This window comes from Salmo salar, chromosome ssa16 (genome assembly GCF_905237065.1).
Source record: "Salmo salar chromosome ssa16, Ssal_v3.1, whole genome shotgun sequence".
Classification (NCBI taxonomy): domain Eukaryota; kingdom Metazoa; phylum Chordata; class Actinopteri; order Salmoniformes; family Salmonidae; genus Salmo; species Salmo salar.
Window position 1 is genome coordinate 83,569,192 of NC_059457.1, and position 22,954 is coordinate 83,592,145.

Sequence of the window (22,954 nt, forward strand, 5' to 3'; positions counted from 1 at the left end):
AAGAAACCTTCCTAGCCATGTAATCATTTTTGACACAGTCATTGTAGAATGTGTTGGTGTCTCAGAATTTCATGAACACTCCATCACATGCTGTTTGCTTACTTTTGAGCCAGGCAATGATTGTGTTCGGTTTATTTTGTTTTTGAAATGAGTTTTCATCGATTATATACATACAGCATTGTTTTCATCCTCCATATTGTATTGTTAATCCTCTTCTCCAGATGGGTCTAGGGAAGACAATGCAGGCTATCTCTGTGGCCTACGCCTACAGACAGGAGTGGCCTCTGCTCATCGTGGTGCCCTCCTCTCTAAAGTACCCCTGGATCGAGGAGTTGGAGAGGTGGATCCCTGAGCTCAACCCTGGAGATATTAACCTGGTGGAGACCAAGAGTGACACACTGTACGTTACCCATTTTAACTTGACCTGGACCTGGACTCTGGTCTGCTTTTCCTGCGCTACTTGGTTGTGGTCCTGGTTGTCCTACTGAAGTTCTCCACCTGTTAAAATGCAGGTTCATGTTTTTGTTTGTTCTGGAGGCACCTCTGCAGAGTGGTCACTAACTAGCACAGCCACAAAGTCATCAAATCTTAAACCTAACCTTAACCACACTGCTAACCCTAATGTCTAACCCTAACCACACTGCTAACCCTAATGTCTAACCCTAACCTTAACCACACTGCTAACCCTAATGTCTAACCCTAACCACACTGCTAACCCTAATGTCTAACCCTAACCACACTGCTAACCCTAATGTCTAACCCTAACCACGCCTAATGTCTAACCCTAACCACACTGCTAACCCTAATGTCTAACCCTAACCACACTGCTAACCCTAATGTCTAACCCTAACCACACTGCTAACCCTAATGTCTAACCTTAACCACACTGCTAACCCTAATGTCTAACCCTAACCACACTGCTAACCCTAATGTCTAACCCTAACCTTAACCACACTGCTAACCCTAATGTCTAACCTTAACCACACTGCTAACCCTAATGTCTAACCCTAACCACACTGCTAACCCTAATGTCTAACCCTAACCTTAACCACACTGATAACCCTAATGTCTAACCCTAACCTTAACCACACTGCTAACCCATAATGTCTAACCCTAACCTTAACCACACTGCTAACCCTAATGTCTAACCCTAACCACACTGCTAACCCTAATGTCTAACCCTAACCACACTGCTAACCCTAATGTCTAACCTTAACCACACTGCTAACCCTAATGTCTAACCCTAACCACACTGCTAACCCTAATGTCTAACCCTAACCTTAACCACACTGCTAACCCTAATGTCTAACCTTAACCACACTGCTAACCCTAATGTCTAACCCTAACCACACTGCTAACCCATAATGTCTAACCCTAACCTTAACCACACTGCTAACCCTAATGTCTAACCCTGACCTTAACCACACTGCTAACCCATAATGTCTAACCCTAACCTTAACCACACTGCTAACCCTAATGTCTAACCCTAACCACACTGCTAACCCTAATGTCCAACCCTAACCTTAACCACACTACTAAACCCAATGTCTAACCCTAACCTTAACCACACTGCTAACCCTAATGTCTAACCCTAACCACACTGCTAACCCATAATGTCTAACCCTAACCTTAACCACACTGCTAACCCATAATGTCTAACCCTAACCTTAACCACACTGCTAACCCTAATGTCTAACCCTAACCTTAACCACACTACTAAACCCAATGTCTAACCCTAACCTTAACCACACTGCTAACCCTAATGTCTAACCCTAACCACACTGCTAACCCATAATGTCTAACCCTAACCTTAACCACACTGCTAACCCTAATGTCTAACCTTAACCACACTGCTAACCCATAATGTCTAACCCTAACCTTAACCACACTGCTAACCCATAATGTCTAACCCTAACCTTAACCACACTGCTAACCCATAATGTCTAACCCTAACCACACTGCTAACCCTAATGTCCAACCCTAACCCTAACCACACTGCTAACCCTAATGTCTAACCCTAACCACACTGCTAACCCTAATGTCTAACCCTAACCACACTGCTAACCCTGTCTAACCCTAACCACACTGCTAACCCTAATGTCTAACCCTAACCACACTGCTAACCCTAACCACACTGCTAACCCTAATGTCTAACCCTAACCACACTGCTAACCCTAATGTCTAACCCTAACCACACTGCTAACCCTAATGTCTAACCCTAACCACACTGCTAACCCTAATGTCTAACCCTAACCACACTGCTAACCCTAATGTCTAACCCTAACCTTAACCACACTACTAAACCCAATGTCTAACCCTAACCTTAACCACACTGCTAACCCTAATGTCTAACCCTAACCCTAACCACACTGCTAACCCTAATGTCTAACCTTAACCACACTGCTAACCCTAATGTCTAACCCTAACCTTAACCACACTGCTAACCCTAATGTCTAACCTTAACCACACTGCTAACCCTAATGTCTAACCCTAACCACACTGCTAACCCTAATGTCTAACCCTAACCTTAACCACACTGATAACCCTAATGTCTAACCCTAACCTTAACCACACTGCTAACCCATAATGTCTAACCCTAACCTTAACCACACTGCTAACCCTAATGTCTAACCCTAACCACACTGCTAACCCTAATGTCTAACCCTAACCACACTCTAACCCTAATGTCTAACCTTAACCACACTGCTAACCCTAATGTCTAACCCTAACCACACTGCTAACCCTAATGTCTAACCCTAACCTTAACCACACTGCTAACCCTAATGTCTAACCTTAACCACACTGCTAACCCTAATGTCTAACCCTAACCACACTGCTAACCCATAATGTCTAACCCTAACCTTAACCACACTGCTAACCCTAATGTCTAACCCTGACCTTAACCACACTGCTAACCCATAATGTCTAACCCTAACCTTAACCACACTGCTAACCCTAATGTCTAACCCTAACCACACTGCTAACCCTAATGTCCAACCCTAACCTTAACCACACTACTAAACCCAATGTCTAACCCTAACCTTAACCACACTGCTAACCCTAATGTCTAACCCTAACCACACTGCTAACCCATAATGTCTAACCCTAACCTTAACCACACTGCTAACCCATAATGTCTAACCCTAACCTTAACCACACTGCTAACCCTAATGTCTAACCCTAACCTTAACCACACTACTAAACCCAATGTCTAACCCTAACCTTAACCACACTGCTAACCCTAATGTCTAACCCTAACCACACTGCTAACCCATAATGTCTAACCCTAACCTTAACCACACTGCTAACCCTAATGTCTAACCTTAACCACACTGCTAACCCATAATGTCTAACCCTAACCTTAACCACACTGCTAACCCATAATGTCTAACCCTAACCTTAACCACACTGCTAACCCATAATGTCTAACCCTAACCACACTGCTAACCCTAATGTCCAACCCTAACCCTAACCACACTGCTAACCCTAATGTCTAACCCTAACCACACTGCTAACCCTAATGTCTAACCCTAACCACACTGCTAACCCTGTCTAACCCTAACCACACTGCTAACCCTAATGTCTAACCCTAACCACACTGCTAACCCTAATGTCTAACCCTAACCACACTGCTAACCCTAATGTCTAACCCTAACCACACTGCTAACCCTAATGTCTAACCCTAACCACACTGCTAACCCTAATGTCTAACCCTAACCACACTGCTAACCCTAATGTCTAACCCTAACCACACTGCTAACCCTAATGTCTAACCCTAACCTTAACCACACTACTAAACCCAATGTCTAACCCTAACCTTAACCACACTGCTAACCCTAATGTCTAACCCTAACCCTAACCACACTGCTAACCCTAATGTCTAACCTTAACCACACTGCTAACCCTAATGTCTAACCCTAACCACACTGCTAACCCTAATGTCTAACCTTAACCACACTGCTAACCCTAATGTCTAACCCTAACCACACTGCTAACCCTAATGTCTAACCCTAACCACACTGCTAACCCTAATGTCTAACCCTAACCACACTGCTAACCCTAATGTCTAACCCTAACCACACTGCTAACCCTAATGTCTAATCCTAACCACACTGCTAACCCTAATGTCTAACCCTAACCACACTGCTAACCCTAATGTCTAACCCTAACCACACTGCTAACCCTAATGTCTAACCCTAACCACACTGCTAACCCTAATGTCTAACCCTAACCTTAACCACACTGCTAACCCTAATGTCCAACCCTAACCTTAACCACACTACTAAACCCAATGTCTAACCCTAACCTTAACCACACTGCTAACCCTAATGTCTAACCCTAACCTTAACCACACTGCTAACCCTAATGTCTAACCCTAACCCTAACCACACTGCTAACCCTAATGTCTAACCCTAACCACACTGCTAACCCTAATGTCTAACCCTAACCACACTGCTAACCCTAATGTCTAACCCTAACCATACTGCTAACCCTAATGTCTAACCCTAACCTTAACCACACTGCTAACCCTAATGTCTAACCCTAACCACACTGCTAACCCTAATGTCTAACCCTGACCTTAACCACACTGCTAACCCTAATGTCTAACCCTAACCTTAACCACACTACTAACCCTAATGTCTAACCCTAACCTTAACCACACTACTAAACCCAATGTCTAACCCTAACCTTAACCACACTGCTAACCCTAATGTCTAACCCTAACCACACTACTAACCCTAATGTCTAACCCTAACCTTAACCACACTGCTAACCCTAATGTCTAACCCTGACCTTAACCACACTACTAAACCCAATGTCTAACCCTGACCTTAACCACACTGCTAACCCATAATGTCTAACCCTAACCTTAACCACACTACTAAACCCAATGTCTAACCCTAACCTTAACCACACTGCTAACCCTAATGTCTAACCCTAACCACACTGCTAACCCTAATGTCTAACCCTAACCTTAACCACACTACTAACCCTAATGTCTAACCCTAACCTTAACCACACTACTAACCCATAATGTCTAACCTTAACCACACTGCTAACCCATAATGTCTAACCCTAACCTTAACCACACTGCTAACCCATAATGTCTAACCCTAACCACACTGCTAACCCTAATGTCCAACCCTAACCTTAACCACACTGCTAACCCTAATGTCTAACCCTAACCTTAACCACACTGCTAACCCTAACCACACTGCTAACCCTAATGTCTAACCCTAACCACACTGCTAACCCTAATGTCTAACCCTAACCTTAACCACACTGCTAACCCTAATGTCTAACCCTAACCACACTGCTAACCCTAATGTCTAACCCTAACCACACTGCTAACCCTAATGTCTAACCCTAACCACACTGCTAACCCTAATGTCTAACCCTAACCTTAACCACACTGCTAACCCTAATGTCTAACCTTAACCACACTGCTAACCCTAATGTCTAACCCTAACCTTAACCACACTGCTAACCCTAACCACACTGCTAACCCTAATGTCTAACCCTAACCACACTGCTAACCCTAATGTCTAACCCTAACCCTAACCACACTGCTAACCCTAATGTCTAACCCTAACCACACTGCTAACCCTAATGTCTAACCCTAAGCTTAACCACACTGCTAACCCTAATGTCTAACCCTAACCACACTGCTAACCCTAATGTCTAACCCTAAGCTTAACCACACTGCTAACCCTAATGTCTAACCTTAACCACACTGCTAACCCTAACCACACTGCTAACCCTAATGTCTAACCCTAACCACACTGCTAACCCTAATGTCTAACCCTAACCCTAACCACACTGCTAACCCTAATGTCTAACCCTAACCACACTGCTAACCCTAATGTCTAACCCTAACCTTAACCACACTGCTAACCCTAATGTCTAACTATAACCTTCAATTAAGACCAAAAAGCTAATTTTTGTTTTCATGATTTTTACAACATAGTACATGTTGACTTTGCAGCTGGTCTATCTAAGGGAGATCTTTCAGTTCTGCCTCCTGGACAAGACTCATGACAATAAACGTTAACCTGCAGTTTAAAATTGTAAATGTGAAAATGTATATTTTCATTCCTGCTAAATGAATGTCTATTTTCTCAATCAATTTAGTTCAAGTTGACAGTATCAGCACAGCAGCAGTCAATGTTTTCACTGTTAGAGATTATTGATCATCGGTGTGTCTGTCCACTCTACAGAGGCAGTACGGTAACACTGTTAGAGATTATTGATCATCGGTGTGTCTGTCCACTCTACAGAGGCAGTACGGTAACATTGTTAGAGATTATTGATCATCGGTGTCTCTGTCCACTCTACAGAGGCAGTACGGTAACAGTGTTGGGTTACGGGCTGCTCACCAAAGACCCATTATAACACACTATAACCCATACATAACACATTATAACCCTCTGTGTCTGTTATATAGGGGAATCAGTAGCAATAAGGTAACAGTGTTGGGTTACGGGCTGCTCACCACAGAAGCATTATAACACACTATAACACATTATAACCCTCTGTGTCTGTTATATAGGGGGATCAGTAGCAGTAAGGTAACAGTGTTGGGTTACGGGCTGCTCACCACAGAAGCATTATAACACACTATAACACATTATAACCCTCTGTCTGATAATATAGGGGGACCAGTAGCAGTAAGGTAACAGTGTTGGGTTACGGGCTGCTCACCACAGAAGCATTATAACACACTATAACACATTATAACCCTTTGTGTCTGTTATATAGGGGGATCAGTAGCAGTAAGGTAACAGTGTTGGGTTACGGGCTGCTCACCACAGACCCATTATAACACACTATAACACATTATAACCCTTTGTGTCTGTTATTTTACATTACATTTTAGTCATTTAGCAGACGCTCTTATCCAGAGCGACTTACAAATTGGTGCATTCACCTATAATATCCAGTGGAACAACCACTTTAGGGGGATCAGTAGCAGTAAGGTAACAGTGTTGGGTTACGGGCTGCTCACCACAGACCCATTATAACACACTATAACCCATACACCAAAGACCCATTATAACACATTATAACCCTCTGTGTCTGTTATATAGGGGGATCAGTAGCAGTAAGGTAACAGTGTTGGGTTACGGGCTGCTCACCACAGAAGTATGCCCCCTGGTGGAGGCTCTGACCAGACAGAGGTTTAATGTGGTGGTGGTGGATGAATCCCACTACCTCAAGTCCAGGAACGCAGCCAGGTCTAAGATACTGGTACCACTCATCCAGAACGCCAAGCGGGCCATCCTACTGACGGGCACCCCGGCCCTGGGACGGCCAGAGGAGGTACGGTACCCCCGAAGGTCCAAACATCTGAACACGCCATCCCCCGATCACACATTTCTGTTCTATTCTGACATTTCAACCAGCTTGGCCTGCTGGGATCCTATACATTCCTTTTGTCTGCCTTCAGTATTTCACAGACACAGATAGGTATTGAACCTGTCTGTACCTAGAGGAAGCATGAAGGGCTGGTTAAATACAGATGGTCTGGGATTTAAAGGGTCTGGAAGCCATTGCAGCTCTGTTCTTTCTGTAGTATTTCTAACTTTAAAATGACACACACACCACAGAGCCCGTGCCAGAGAAGCAGCATCCCTCCCTTCCTTCCACCCACACGTTACTATTGTTCACTACAGCAAAGCTTTCACTCCCCTGTTGAACAGCAGAGTATTCTTGGCTCCACTGTGCCGCTGCAGGGCTTTGATGAGGACATTCACACTGACTGTACTTATTCACATGGTTGCTGCCTGAAAAGCTCCATTTGAATAATTGTCCATTATTATCATCATGGCAGAAATGTTCCGTTTAGTGCCTTGAAGAGTGATGATGGTTAGAATGGAGGGGGAAGAACACATCTGCCACACCTCTCTCTCTCTCTCTCTCTCTCTCTCTCTCTCTCTCTCTCTTATTTATGTATGTATATATATATATATATATATTCCATTTATTATGTTTCCACAGCTCTTTATGCAGATAGAGGCTCTCTATCCTAGGATGTTTGGAACGTGGAGTGACTACGCCAAACAATACTGTAACGCCCACTACAGGTAACGCCCTACGCACACATACAAAGACACAGTAATATTGACATGGTGAAAATGTTACATCTCCCACTTTCCTCCCAAAATGACAAACAGCAGTGTGTACATACTGGGCATAATGACACTGCAGCAGACAGACACACTGACCCAAACCCTGGTGTCTGTCCCTCCCAGGTTCTGTGGTAACAGGAGACAGTGGGACTGTTATTGTCTGTCCCTCCCAGGTTCTGTGGTAACAGGAGACAGTGGGACTGTTATTGTCTGTCCCTCCCAGGTTCTGTGGTAACAGGAGACAGTGGGACTGTCGTGGTGCCTCTCATCTGGAGGATCTCCACCAGCGTCTCAGTGAGATCATGATCCGGAGGCTGAAGGTCCACGTCCTCCCCCAGCTACCCCCCAAAATACGCCAGCGGATCCCCTTCGACCTGCCCAAAGACGCTGCCAAGGTAACGGACGGACAGACAGACAGGAAGACAGACCGAAACACACACACACGCTGACAAACGGCTGGACGGACGGACGGACCCCTCTAGGCAGAGGGGAGACGGGGTGCTAAATATTCTGAAAATATCCCATCATTATCATATCTCTCTCTCTCACACTTCCCCACCCTCCCTCTCTTGCTCTCCCATCCTGTTGCTCGGCAATAGTATCCAATTTACACTAATTATCATTTTATCTCCCATTGCCATATGGTTTTTATTTCAGTCTTGCCCTTTTCTGTTCATAAGTAAAGTAGCCTTTCATTCTGATCAGCACTAGCTGTCTGTTCTATAAAACTGAATTAATATTCAAACATTAGCCAGGTCATTTCTATTTCATTGAGCTATATTTCCATCATATCTGTATTTTGTGGGCTCTTTTATTTACATTTTTACATTTGAGTCATTTAGCAGACGCTCTTATCCAGAGCGACTTACAGTAGTGAATGCATACATTTCATACAACTCATACATTTTTTTTTTTTCTGTGCTGGCCCCCCGTGGGAATCGAACCCACAACCCTGGTGTTGCAAACACCATGCTCTACCAACTGAGCTACAGTTTTATCCACGATGAGCTCTGTGGACAGTATACTCGGCTCTCTACCCTGTGAGCTCTCTACCCTGTGAGCTCTATACCTCAAATAAAATGTATTTATAAAGCCCTTCTTACATCAGCTGATATCTCAGTGCTGTACAGAAACCCAGCCTAAAACCCCAAACAGCAAGCAATGCAGGTGTAGAAGCACGGTGGCTAGGAAAAACTAGGAAGAAACCTAGAGAGGAACCAGGCTATGAGGGGTGGCCAGTCCTCTTCTGGCTGTGCCGGGTGGAGATTATAACAGAACATTGCCAAGATGTTCAAATGTTCATAAATGACCAGCATGGTCAAATAATAATAATCACAGTAGTTGTCGAGGGTGCAACAGGTCAGCACCTCAGGAGTAATGTCAGTTGGCTTTTCATAGCCGATCATTGAGAGTATCTCTACCGCTCCTGCTGTCTCTAGAGAGTTGAAAACAGCAGGTCTGGGACAGGTAGCACGTCCGGTGAACAGGTCAGGGTTCCATAGCCGCAGGCAGAACAGTTGAAACTGGAGCAGCAGCACGGCCAGGTGGCCTGGGGACAGCAAGGAGTCATCAGGCCAGGTAGTCCTGAGGCATTGTCCTAGGGCTCAGGTCCTCCTCCGAGAGAGAGAGTATTAGAGAGGGCATACTTAAATTCACACAGGACACCGGATAAGACAGGAGAAATACTCCAGATATAACAGACTGACCCTAGCCCCCCGACACATAAACTACTGCAGTATAAATACTGGAGGCTGAGACAGGAGGGGTCAGGAGACACTGTGGCCCCATCACATATACAGTGCCTTGCGAAAGTATTTGGCCCCCTTGAACTTTTCGACCTTTTGCCACATTTCAGGCTTCAAACATAAAGATATAAAACTGTAATTTTTTGTGAAGAATCAACAACAAGTAGGACACAATTATGAAGTGGAACGAAATTTATTGGATATTTCAAACTTTTTTAACAAATAGAAAACTGAAAAATTGGCCGTGCAAAATTATTCAGCCCCCTTAAGTTAATACTTTGTAGCGCCACCTTTTGCTGCGATTACAGCTGTAAGTCGCTTGGGGTATGTCTCTATCAGTTTTGCACATCGAGAGACTGAAATTTTTGCCCATTCGTCCTTGCAAAACAGCTCGAGCTCAGTGAGGTTGGATGGAGAGCGTTTGTGAACAGCAGTTTTCAGTTCTTTCCACAGATTCTCGATTGGATTCAGGTCTGGACTTTGACTTGGCCATTCTAACACCTGGATATGTTTATTTGTGAACCATTCCATTGTAGATTTTGCTTTATGTTTTGGATCATTGTCTTGTTGGAAGACAAATCTCTGTCTCAGTCTCAGGTCTTTTGCAGACTCCATCAGATTTTCTTCCAGAATGGTCCTGTATTTGGCTCCATCCATCTTCCCATCAATTTTAACCATCTTCCCTGCCCCTGCGGAAGAAAAGCAGGCCCAAACCATGATGCTGCCACCACCATGTTTGACAGTGGGGATGGTGTGTTCAGGGTGATGAGCTGTGTTGCCTTTACGCCAAACATAACGTTTTGCATTGTTGCCAAAAAGTTCGATTTTGGTTTCATCTGACCAGAGCACCTTCTTCCACATGTTTGGTGTGTCTCCCAGGTGGCTAGTGGCAAACTTTAAACGACACTTTTTATGGATATCTTTAAGAAATGGCTTTTCTCTTGCCACTCTTCCATAAAGGCCAGATTTGTGCAGTATACGACTGATTGTTGTCCTATGGACAGAGTCTCCCACCTCAGCTGTAGATCTCTGCAGTTCATCCAGAGTGATCATAGGCCTCTTGGTTGCATCTCTGATCAGTCTTCTCCTTGTATGAGCTGAAAGTTTAGAGGGACGGCCGGGTCTTCGTAGATTTGCAGTGGTCTGATACTCCTTCCATTTCAATATTATCGCTTGCACAGTGCTCCTTGGGATGTTTAAAGCTTGGGAAATCTTTTTGTATCCAAATCCGGCTTTAAACTTCTCCACAACAGTATCTCGGACCTGCCTGGTGTGTTCCTTGTTCTTCATGATGCTCTCTGCGCTTTAAACGGACCTCTGAGACTATCACAGAGCAGGTGCATTTATACGGAGACTTGATTACACACAGGTGGATTCTATTTATCATCATTAGTCATTTAGGTCAACATTGGATCATTCAAAGATCCTCACTGAACTTCTGGAGAGAGTTTGCTGCACTGAAAGTAAAGGGGCTGAATAATTTAGCTTGCCCAATTTTTCAGTTTTTTATTTGTTAAAAAAGTTTGAAATATCCAATAAATTTCGTTCCACTTCATGATTGTGTCCCACTTGTTGTTTATTCTTCACAAAAAAATACAGTTTTATATCTTTATGTTTGAAGCCTGAAATGTGGCAAAAGGTCGAAAAGTTCAAGGGGGCCGAATACTTTCGCAAGGCACTGTACCTCTGTACCCTGTGAGCTCTATACCTGGTGAGTTCTATATCGTGTGAGCTCTATACTCTGTGAGCTCTAGAACTCGATACCGTGTGAGCTCTAAACTCTGATCTCTATATCCTGTGAGCTCTATACTCTGAGCTGTATAAACTCTGTGTGAACTCCATAATCTCTGAACTAGCTCTCTAGTCTAGTGTGTAAACTCTGTGAGCTCTATACCCTGTAAGCTCTATAGCTCTACCTTGTGAGCTCTAAACTCTGTGTACTCTATACTCTGCTACGCATAATCTCTTAATTAGCCTCTGTGAGCTCTCTAGTCTAGTGTGTAAACTACTCTGTGAGCTCTAAACTCTGTGCCCTCTGTCCTCCGCTACGCTCCTCTCTGTGCTGCTGTGTAAGGCTGAAGTAATGAGGTAGAACTCATCCTCTGTTCCCTCTCATCCTCTGTTACCTCCGTCAGCCAACGGAATGCATGGCCAGCACATTCCCTCTTTTCTCTCTCTCTGATCTCTCTCTGTCATCTCTCTGATCTCACTCTGATCTCACTCTGATCTCACTCTGATCTCTTTCTGTCATCTCTCTCTGTCATCTCTCTCTGTCATCTCTCTCTGTCATCTCTCTCTGTCATCTCTCTCTGTCATCTCTCTCTGTCATCTCTCTGATCTCACTCTGCTCTCTTTCTGTCATCTCTGTCATCTCTCTGATCTCTCTCTGTCATCTCTCTGATCTCACTCTGATCTCTTTCTGTCGTCTCTCTGTCATCTCTCTGATCTCACTCTGAACTCTTTCTGTCATCTCTCTCTGTCATCTCTCTGATATCTCTCTGTCATCTCTCTGATCTCACTCTGATCTCTCTCTGTCATCTCTCTGATCTCACTCTGATCTCTCTCTCTCTCTCTCTCTCTCTCTCTCTCTCTCTCTCTCTCTCTCTCTCAGTACAAAGAGACCTCACCTGCTGCTGCACTCCAAAATCACATGCTGTCAACACACACACACACTCCTCAGCCTACGCTCTCCACTGGCTGGCTAATTAATGGACTGTATGTATGCAGTCAGTGTGAATGAAATAATGAATATATGCATGTATGGGGTTTATCTACAGTGCATTCAGAAAGTATTCAGACCCCTTGACTTTTTCCACATTTTGTTACGTTACAGCCTTATTCTAAAATCGATTACTTTTTTTTTAATCCTCAGCAATCTACACACAATACCCCATAATGACTGTTTGCTATGAGGCTCAGCTGCATCCTGTTTCCATTGATCATCCTTGAGATGTTTCTACAACTTGATTGGAGTCCCTCTGTGGTAAATTCAATTGTTTGGACATGATTTGGAAAGGCACACACCTGTCTATATAAGGTCCCACAGTTGACAGTGTATATCAGAGGCACAGGAATTGTCCATAGAGCTCCGAGACAGGATTGTGTCGAGGCACAGATCTGGGGAAGGGCCTTGGTTAGGGAGGTGACCAAGAACCTGATAGTCACTCTGACAGAGCTCTAGAGTTCCTCTGTGGAGATGGAAGAACCTTCCAGAAGGACAACCATCTCTGCAGCACTCCACCAATCAAGCCTTTATGGTAGAGTGGCCAGATTCTCTGGTCTGATGAAGCCAAGATGGAATCTTTGGCCTGAATGCCAAGTGTCAAGTCTGGAGGAAACATGGCACCATCCCTACGGTGAAGCATGGTGGTGGCAGCATCATGCTGTGGGGATGCTTTTCAGCGCAGGGACTAGGAGACTAGTCAGGATCGAGGGAAAGATGAACGGTGCAAAGTCCTCAGACTGGGGCGACGGTTCACCTTCCAACAGGACAACGACCCTAAGCACACAGCCAAGACAACACAGGAGTGGCTTCAGGACAAGTCTCTGAATGTCCTTGAGTGGCCCAGCCAGAGCCCGGACTTGAACCTGATCGAACATCTCTGAAGAGACCTGAAAATAGCTGTGCAGCGACACTCCACATCCAACCTGACAGAGCTTGAGAGGATCTGCAGAGAAGAATGGGAGAAACTCCCCAAATACAGGTGTGACAAGCTTGTAGCGTCATACCCAAGAAGACTCAAGACTGTAATCGTTGCAAAAGGTGTTTCAACAAAGTACTGGGTAAAGGGTCTGAATACTTATGTAAATGTGATATTTCAGTTTTCTATTTTTTATAAATTAGCAAACATTTCTAAAAAACTGTTTTTGCTTTGTCATTATGGGGTATTGTGTGTAGATTGAAGGAGAAAAATAACAATTTAATTAATTTGAGAATAAGGCTGTAATGTAACAATGTGGAAAAAGTCCAGGGGTCTGAATACTTTCCAAATGCCCTGTGTGTCTAAATATCATAATATATGTCTTTGTATTTACATACCAAAGTTAAGGGGACATGTATGTGACTGTGTCTTAGTTGTAAATGAGAACTTGTTCTCAACTGGCCTACCTGGTTAAATAAAGGTGCCTCAGATATGTATAATTCAGATGTATCTGTCTGGTGTATCTGTTGTCCTCTCAGAGCTGCTTCCTACTGCCTTTCTACAGTAATACCCCTAACTCCCTTAAATACTCCTTCATACTGCCATTCTATAGTAATACCCCTAACTCCCTTAAATACTCCTTCATACTGCCTTTCTATAGTAATACCCCTAACTCCCTTAAATACTCCTTCCTACTGCCTTTCTACAGTAATACCCCTAACTCCCTTAAATACTCCTTCCTACTGCCTTTCAACAGTAATACCCCTAACTCCCTTAAATACTCCTTCCTACTGCCTTTCTACAGTAATACCCCTATCTCCCTAAATACTCCTTCATGCTGCCGTTGTACAGTAACTCCCCTAAATACTCCTTCATACTGCCGTTGTACAGTAACTCCCCTAAATACTCCTTCATGCTGCCGTTGTACAGTAACTCCCCTAAATACTCCTTCATACTGCCGTTGTACAGTAACTCCCCTAAATACTCCTTCATACTGCCGTTGTACAGTAACTCCCCTAAATACTCCTTCATACTGCCGTTGTACAGTAACTCCCCTAAATACTCCTTCATGCTGCCGTTGTACAGTAACTCCCCTAAATACTCCTTCATACTGCCGTTGTACAGTAACTCCCTTAAATACTCCTTCATACTGCCGTTGTACAGTAACTCCCCTAAATACTCCTTCATGCTGCCTTTCTACAGTAACTCCCCTAAATACTCCTTCATACTGCCGTTGTACAGTAACTCCCCGAAATACTCCTTCATACTGCCGTTGTACAGTAACTCCCCTAAATACTCCTTCATACTGCCGTTGTACAGTAACTCCCCTAAATACTCCTTCATACTGCCGTTGTACAGTAACTCCCCGAAATACTCCTTCATACTGCCGTTGTAGAGTAACTCCCCTAAATACTCCTTCATACTGCCGTTGTACAGTAACTCCCCTAAATACTCCTTCATACTGCCGTTGTACAGTAACTCCCCTAAATACTCCTTCATACTGCCGTTGTAGAGTAACTCCCCTAAATACTCCTTCATACTGCCGTTGTAGAGTAACTCCCCTAAATACTCCTTCATACTGCCGTTGTACAGTAACTCCCCTAAATCCTCATTGTGTTTCACCTTGAGAGCAGACTGTGTGTGTGATTTATTGTATTGGGCCAGTGTGTTCTCCATCTTCAACATCCCCTTGTCACAATCCAGCTATAATTGGGCTAGCCCATGTGACCTACCTAGGCACTACTGACGTGAGGAGAGGAGAGGAGAGGAGAGGAGAGGAGAGGAGAGGGAGAGGAGAGGGAGAGGAGAGGAGAGGAGAGGAGCAGCGTCTTTGGGAATTGTCTTCTTTTCTCCCTCCTTTCTCTCCACCTGAAGGAGGAGAAGTAGGCTACCATCCACAGCAGCATGTTCTGCCCTTAGAGCTGCAAACAGAGAAGAGGGGGAAGAGAAGGAAACAGACAGGCCTTTTGACACGTGTGTGTGTGTGTGTGTGTGTGTGTGTGTGTGTGTGTGCAGGAAGCGAGCGGCAGCTTGGAGGAGTGGGAGCGCCTGATGAGGACGATGGGTTCGGGGGTCTCTGCCACAGACAACCCCTTCACTGAAGTCATGGGGCTCGTGACACGCATGTACAAACAGACCGCCATCGCTAAGGTACAGTGTATATACACACACAGGCACCTAACCCCCTCCTGGCCCAGCACTTCTGCACCGTTCTAGAAAAGGGTCTCTCTTTCTCTCTCTTTCTCTCGCTCTCTCTTTCTCTCGCACTCTCTCGCTCTCTCTCTCTAGAGAGATTGTTTGTTGAAGGGCGGTGTCAAAAGGTGAAAAGCATGTTTTTTTCTTCTTAGGTGCAAGGCCCTCCCTCCCATAGGTTATTATGCTTCACATTACTCAGAGCGCATCGCCATGGGAACAGAGTGAAGGTCTGCCACCCCTTAGTGAAAGCATTCTGGCTGGCCATCATAACTCTGGACAGCTATAACTGTGGCCTTTCAATTCCTCTGTTTTTTCTAAAGTAAACCTTTTCGCACAGCAGACCGAACCCAAATATAGCAGAACCTTTCCAAGGTGTTAATTCTAATGGGGTTGCCATGGTAACACCACCAGGCAAGAATGTCAGCCGTTAACTTCCAGGTGACTTTAAGTGAAGGAAGCTGGCTTGGTACGCAGGATACAAACGTTTTTCAACAGTCAACAGAAAACAAGCACAGATAGTACCTCCCCCTGTTTCGCTCTGTTTTGGACAGTTTTACTTTTGTTTGGTGTCTAACTGAACATGACCCAGGCTCCTCTGTAATAAGGACCCTGCACCAAGGTTAACAAAGCCTCAGACAGCCTCAGCCTGCTGAACGTAATCAGCGGAGGAATCCTTCCTCACCGGTTGGCTTGTTTCGCTCCGTCTTGTTTGCTGATTGTTTTTTTCTCTCGGTTTCCCTTCCTCCTCCTCCGCTTGATTAAAGTTCACCGTTGCGTCGCTGTAGACGTGTCATCCTCCTGTCTCATTTCCTCGCCCATCCCTTTTGGTTGGCTGCTGCTACACACACTGACAGAAAATAACTTTTTGGGGAGGTGAGTGGATACACACACACACATCTCATGTCACTTCTGAAGCGTATGTGAATGCCTGGCGAGTGGACCATGGATGCATCCCAAAGTGCACCCTATTCCCTACATGGTGCACTACTTTTGACCAGAGCTCATTGGGCCCTGGTCAAAAGTAGTGCACTACATAGGGAATAGGGTGTCATTTTGGGACCGAGTTTGGCAGTGTGGAGGGGGACAGGGTTTTTATTTTTACCCCGTCTACCAGCAGCAGCAGATGCTCCCAATTACCCAGAGACCCTGCTGCCTCTGATGATGGACTTTAAAGAGAGATAACATATCACTGCTTCAGTGGACAGGAAGTTTGTGTTGCACTAATTAAACTTCTGCAGAGTTAAAAGCAACCCAGTAATGAGAAGTTCCCATTAGCAGATGGAGGAGGGGGCTTCTAGCTAGACCTGCTTAGACCTACTTTCATTATCCCCCTCTGAGAGGAAAGGCCTTCTCATAATTAACAGTCCATCTCTCTAGGTGAGCGAGGAGAGACTGGTGAGAGACTGGTGACAGAGGTCTGAAGTCCAGGAGGTGTGTGGCATGTGGACAGCAGGACAAGACTGTCGATTGGGGGGGGGTCGTATAAGTGGTCCTTCATGACAAATATATGTGAAGTCTTGAGTATGTGTCTCATAGCAATTCATGATTCATTCCCTTCCTTCCATTGGTTGATTTCCCCTGTATGGCCTTTGCATAGAGATGTATTGTAATATGTTGTTATTGCATTTCTATTGGCCCCTCTGTGGTCTCCTCCTATAGGCCGGAGCGGTGAAAGACTACATAAAGATGCTGCTGGAGACTGAGAAGTTAAAGTTCCTGGTGTTCGCTCATCACCTGACCATGCTACAGGCATGTACCGAGGCTGTCATCGAAGCCAAGGTAACTGTTGTTCACTCATCACAACTAATGGACACGCACACCTCTCCCACTGTTCAGCAGCCCCTTCTGTCACAAATTCACCATTAAGGGGCCATCTCTCTCCCTCTCCCTGACACAGCACACAGATGTGCCCTCAGGTACTTTCTCAGACCTGTCAAACTATTGTGGAGTTGATTCCATACCTGTCTTCAAATCCTAAAACACTTACAGGTTGAGGAAGTTACTCTAGAAGCTAGCAGATTCATTACTTACCAACAACAGCTGCAAATCCCACTAAAACTACATCCCACTTTGAAGTTCACTTGTCTTGCTTTGTCCAACAACACTTTCATGAATCTAGCAAAGTTTTGTGGTTCAGAGTGCAGTATTCTTTTTTGTTTCATAGTGAAACATGTTTGCTAGCAAAGGGCTTTGAAGAAAATAAGATTTCAGCTAATAGGGAAAAGTATCTAACAAAATAACTAATCTGAACAAAAATATAAAGCAATATGCAACAATTTCAAAGATTTTACTGAGTTACAGTTCATATAAAGAAAACAGTAATTGAAAGAAATGCATCTATGGATTTCACATGACTGGGAATACAGATAGGAATCTGTTGGTCACAGATGCCTTTAAAAAAAAAAAAAAAAGGAGGGGCGTGGATCAGAAAAAACAATCGGTATGTGATGTGACCACCATTTGCCTCATGCAGCACGACACATCTCCTTCGCATAGAGTTGATCAGGGTGTTGATTATGGCCTGAGGAATGTTGTTCTGCTCCTCGTCAATGGCTGTGCGAAGTTTCTGGATATTGGCAGGAACTGGAACACGCTGCCGTACACGTCGATCCAGAGCATCCCAAACATGCTCAATGGGTGACATGTCTGGTGAGTATGCAGGCCATGGAAGAACTGGGATATGGATGCCTGATGAAGACCTAAGGGTCAAAATGTTGTTATAAACAAATATCACCTGGGAGCATGAGCAGCAGTGTGCAGCGTTTTCCTCTCTGTTTTCCATGAGTTTGTCTACAACTCCAGCACCTGCAGAAAGTACCTGGATGTGGGTATGTTCTTCAGCTTTTGTACGTAGAAGAACTGGGACAATTTCAGATTCCATGAATTATGTCCAGATCCTTGCGACATGGGGCTGTGCATTATCATGCTGAAACATGAGCTGATGGCGGCAGATGAATGGCACGACAATGGGCCATGGTCGTCACGGTATCTCTGTGCATTCAAATTGACATCGCTAAAATTCAATTGTGTTCGTTGTCCGTAGTTTATGCCTGCCCGTACCATTCACAACATTGACATCAGCAAACTGCCCGCGAATATGACGCCATACACGTGGTCTGCAGTTGTTGGACCTATTGCCAAATTCTCTAAAATGACATTGGAGGTGGGTTATGGTAGAGAAATGAACATAAAATGATCTGGCAACAGCTCTGGTGGACGTTCCTGCAGTCAGCATGCCAATTGCACGCTCTCTCAACTTGAGACATCTCTGGCATTGTGTTGTGTGACAGAACTGCACTCCCTCACTAGCTTTAAGCACCAGCTGTCAGAGCAGCTAACAGATCACTGCACCTGTACATAGCCCATCTGTAAACAGCCCATCTATCTACCTCATCCCCATTCTGTATTTATTTATTTATTTATCTTGCTCCTTTCCACCCCAGTATCTCTACTTGCACATTCACCTTCTGCACATCTACCATTCCAGTGTTTAATTGCTATATTGTAATTACTTCGCCACCATGGCCTATTTATTGCCTTAACTCCCTTATCTTACATAATTTGCACTCACTGTATATAGACTTTTTGTTTTCTATTGTTGTACTGTATTATTGACTGTATGTTTTGTTTATTCCATGTGTAACTCTGTGTTGTTGTATGTGTCGAATTGCTATGCTTTATCTTGGCCAGGTCACAGTTGCAAATGAGAACTTGTTCTCAACTAGCCTACCTGGTTAAATAAAGGTGAAATATATTATTTATTTTTAAATGTAAAAAAAAAATGAGTGGCCTTTTATTGTCCCCATCACACGGTGCACCTGTGTAATGACCAGGCTGTTAAATCAGCTTCTTGATATACCACACCTGTCAGATGGATGGATTATCTTGGCAAAGGAGAAATGCTCACTAACAGGGATGTGCATAAAATTTGAGAGAAATAAGCTTTTTGTGCATATGGAGCATTTCAGCTCATGAAACATGGGACCAACACTTTACATGTTGTGTTAATATTTTAGTTCAGTGTTCTACTGGTTAAAAGCTTTAAAAAATCTACTCATTCAAGGGTTTTTCTTTATTTTTACTGTTTTGTACATTGTAGAATAATAGTGAAGACATCAACACTATGAAATAACACATTAAATTATGTAGTAACCAAAAAAAAGTGTTAAATAAATCTAAATATATTTTAGATTTGAGATTCTTCAAAGTAGCCCCCCTTTGCTTTGATGACAGCTTTGAACAGTCTTGGCATTCTCTCAACCAGCTTCATGAGGTAGTCATCTGGAATGCATTTAAATTAACAGGTGTGCCTTGTTAAAAGTTAATTTGTGGAATTTCTTTCCTTAATGCGTTTGAGCCAATCAGTTGTGTTGTGACAAGGTAGGGGTGGTATACAGAAGATAGCCCTATTTGGTAAAAGACCAAGTTCATATTACCGTAAATTCCGGACTATAAGCCGCAACTTTTTTCCCAGGCTTTGAACCTCGCGGCTTAAACGATGACGCGGCTAATATATGGATTTTTCCCGCTTTCAATTTTTTTTTGCTCCAAAAAAACACATTCTGTGACGTGCTCAGTTTTTTGGCGGCATGAAGCTTTCATTAGACCAATGAAATTGCCGAACGGGTTACGGTCAAACAACTTTTTTGATTACTGTTTAGATTAAATCGAGCGCTCTCAAACTTCCCATCATTCTGATTACGGTAGTCATTTTGTCACCCTCATCATGGCAAAGACACGGAGAAATGCATATGATGCAGCTTTCAAGTTGAAGGCGATTGATCTGGCTGTTGGAAAAGGAAATAGAGCTGCTGCACGGGAGCTTGGTCTTAATGAGTCGATGATAAGACGTTGGAAACAGCAGCATGAGGAATGGACTCAGTGCAAAAAGACAACTAAAGTTTACTGCAAATTTTTTTTTTTGTTACAAGCCGTGTTTCGTTAAAGCCTGTGTAAAGTTCATTTGTTTCAATGTACCGGTAGGCACCTGCGGCTTATAGACATGTGCGGCTTATTTATGTTCAAAAAAAAAAAAAAAATTAAATTCAGTGGGTGCGGCTTATATTCAGGTGCACTTAATAGTCCGGAAATTACGGTATACATTTACATTTACGTCATTTAGCAGACGCTCTTATCCAGAGCGACTTACAAATTGGTGCATTCACCTTATGATATCCAGTGGAACAACCACTTTACAATAGTACATCTATATCTTTTTTTTGGGGGGGGGTTTAGAAGGATTACTTCATCCTATCCCAGGTATTCCTTAAAGAGGTGGGGTTTCAGGTGTCTCCGGAAGGTGGTGATTGACTATTATGGCAAGAACTGCTCAAATAAGCAAAGAGAAACGACAGTCCATCATTACTTTAAGACATGAAGGTTAGTCAATCCGGGAACATTTCAATATCTTTGAAAGTTTCTTCAAGTGTAGTCGCAAAAACCATCAAGCGCTATGATGAAACTGGCTCTCATGATGACCGCCACAGGAAAGGAAGACCCAGAGTTACCTCTCTTGCAGAGGATAAGTTCATTAGAGTTACCAGCCTCAGAAATTGCAGCCCAAATAAATGCTTCACAGAGTTCAAGAAAGAACCACATCTCAACATCAACTGTTCAGAGGAGACTGTGTGAATCAGGCCTTCATGGTCGAATTGCTGCAAAGAAACCACTACTAAAGGACACCAATAAGAAGAAGAGACTTGCTTGGGCCAAGAAACAATGGAAGCAATGGACATTAGTGTATATCAAATCATTTCTGGGTGGGGAGGGGGAAACTTAAAACTAGCTGTTATTGGCAGAGAGGTTTGGAACTCTCTTTGTTATTGGTCTATTAACCAATTTGCCGCCTGGTATGTCCCCAGCCGAAACACCTGCCCATGCAAACCGGTTGATTAGAAGATCCTGTGTACCGGTAGATTGTATTTTCAACCAGCAACTGTGTTGAAATAACACCGAATTAAAAAAAATGTATCACACTTTTACAGTGTTTTATCAACTGTTGTATAATACGATAAATAAATAAAAAACACAAGAAAAATATACTTTTGAAGGCACTGGGCCTTTTAAATCGACTGTTCTTTAATTAGATTTTCAGTTGAACAGCAGTCCACCACTGTTTTTACCATAAAGCTGAAGAAATGGGCTAGAGAAATGTAACCTTGTGTTCCTACTGGACAGGCGTCACAAAACCCTGATGTTGTCATCACAGCCCTGTAGGGACCATGATTCCCAGGCGTGGGGGTCATAGACTGCTACTGTTTACACACACCAGTGAGTTCCACCCTGTAGCTACAGGTAACCTAGCGGTTCAGAGCATTGGGCCAGTAACCGAAAGGTTCCAATCCCCGAGCGGACTAGGTGAAAAATCTGTCGATCTGCCCTTGACCAAGGCACTTAACCCTAATTGCTCCTGTATGTCACTCTGGATAAGAGCGTCTGCTAAATGAATCAAATGTAAATGCACTCTGTGTGTTTGGCTCCGAGTACAGAACGTCAGATACAGTGCACACAGCAGCAGATACATGTTAGTGTTATATACGTGTGTGCTTTCCCCTCAAGTCTATACATGTTGAACCAGCCACTGGCAGTGATACCACACACACTTCCAACGGCTTGTGTTTTCACTAGAACAGACTGTCTATGTAGAAAGTCAAAGGGAAGGGATCACTGTCGCTCCCTCGCTTTCCAACCAAGGAGAGAAGAGATTCAGCAACACTTGAAGGAAAGTGGAATTTATTAATTTTATTTTTTATTAACCAATGTTGGTTCTACTAAAGAAGCTTCTTTTTTTATTGAATTCCATTGTTCTCCAAGTGTTGCTGAATCTCATCTCCACTTATGTAGAAACTCAAAACAGAAAATACACACACACTGTTTTTATTTTAAGCCAGTTTCACGCGTTTCTCAGCTCGATGGCAGTGATGTGAGAGGAAGGGTATGTCGTCTGCTGTTATGATACGTGATCAAGTGTGATCACACCTTCTAATTTGAAAAGTCTCCCACTCGCAGAAGCATCATCACCCATTAACAGGAAAAATACTAAAATAAGGAGCTGCATGCTGCTGTGATGAACTACAGCTGTGAGAACGGGGAGACAGAGAGAGAGAGGGGGAGACAGAGAGGGGGAGACAGAGAGAGAGAGGGGGATACGGAGAGAGAGAGGGGGAGACCGAGAGAGAGAGGGGGAGACCGAGAGGGGGAGACAGAGAGAGAGACGACTAATCTAATAAAAAAATAATGAAAT

General features: G+C 43.8%; 1 protein-coding gene across 1 annotated transcript in view; it reads left to right on the plus strand.

Annotated features, from left to right (window-relative positions):
• Positions 1 to 22,954, plus strand: part of LOC106592442 (DNA annealing helicase and endonuclease ZRANB3) — a 99,283-nt gene that overhangs the window by 8,628 nt on the left and 67,701 nt on the right. Inside the window, exons 5-10 of the mRNA XM_045696729.1 lie at positions 222 to 400; positions 7,089 to 7,320; positions 7,999 to 8,084; positions 8,353 to 8,524; positions 15,532 to 15,666; positions 17,371 to 17,490. Coding sequence (XP_045552685.1) covers positions 222 to 400; positions 7,089 to 7,320; positions 7,999 to 8,084; positions 8,353 to 8,524; positions 15,532 to 15,666; positions 17,371 to 17,490 — 924 coding nt within the window. The remainder of the gene's footprint in view (positions 1 to 221; positions 401 to 7,088; positions 7,321 to 7,998; positions 8,085 to 8,352; positions 8,525 to 15,531; positions 15,667 to 17,370; positions 17,491 to 22,954) is intronic.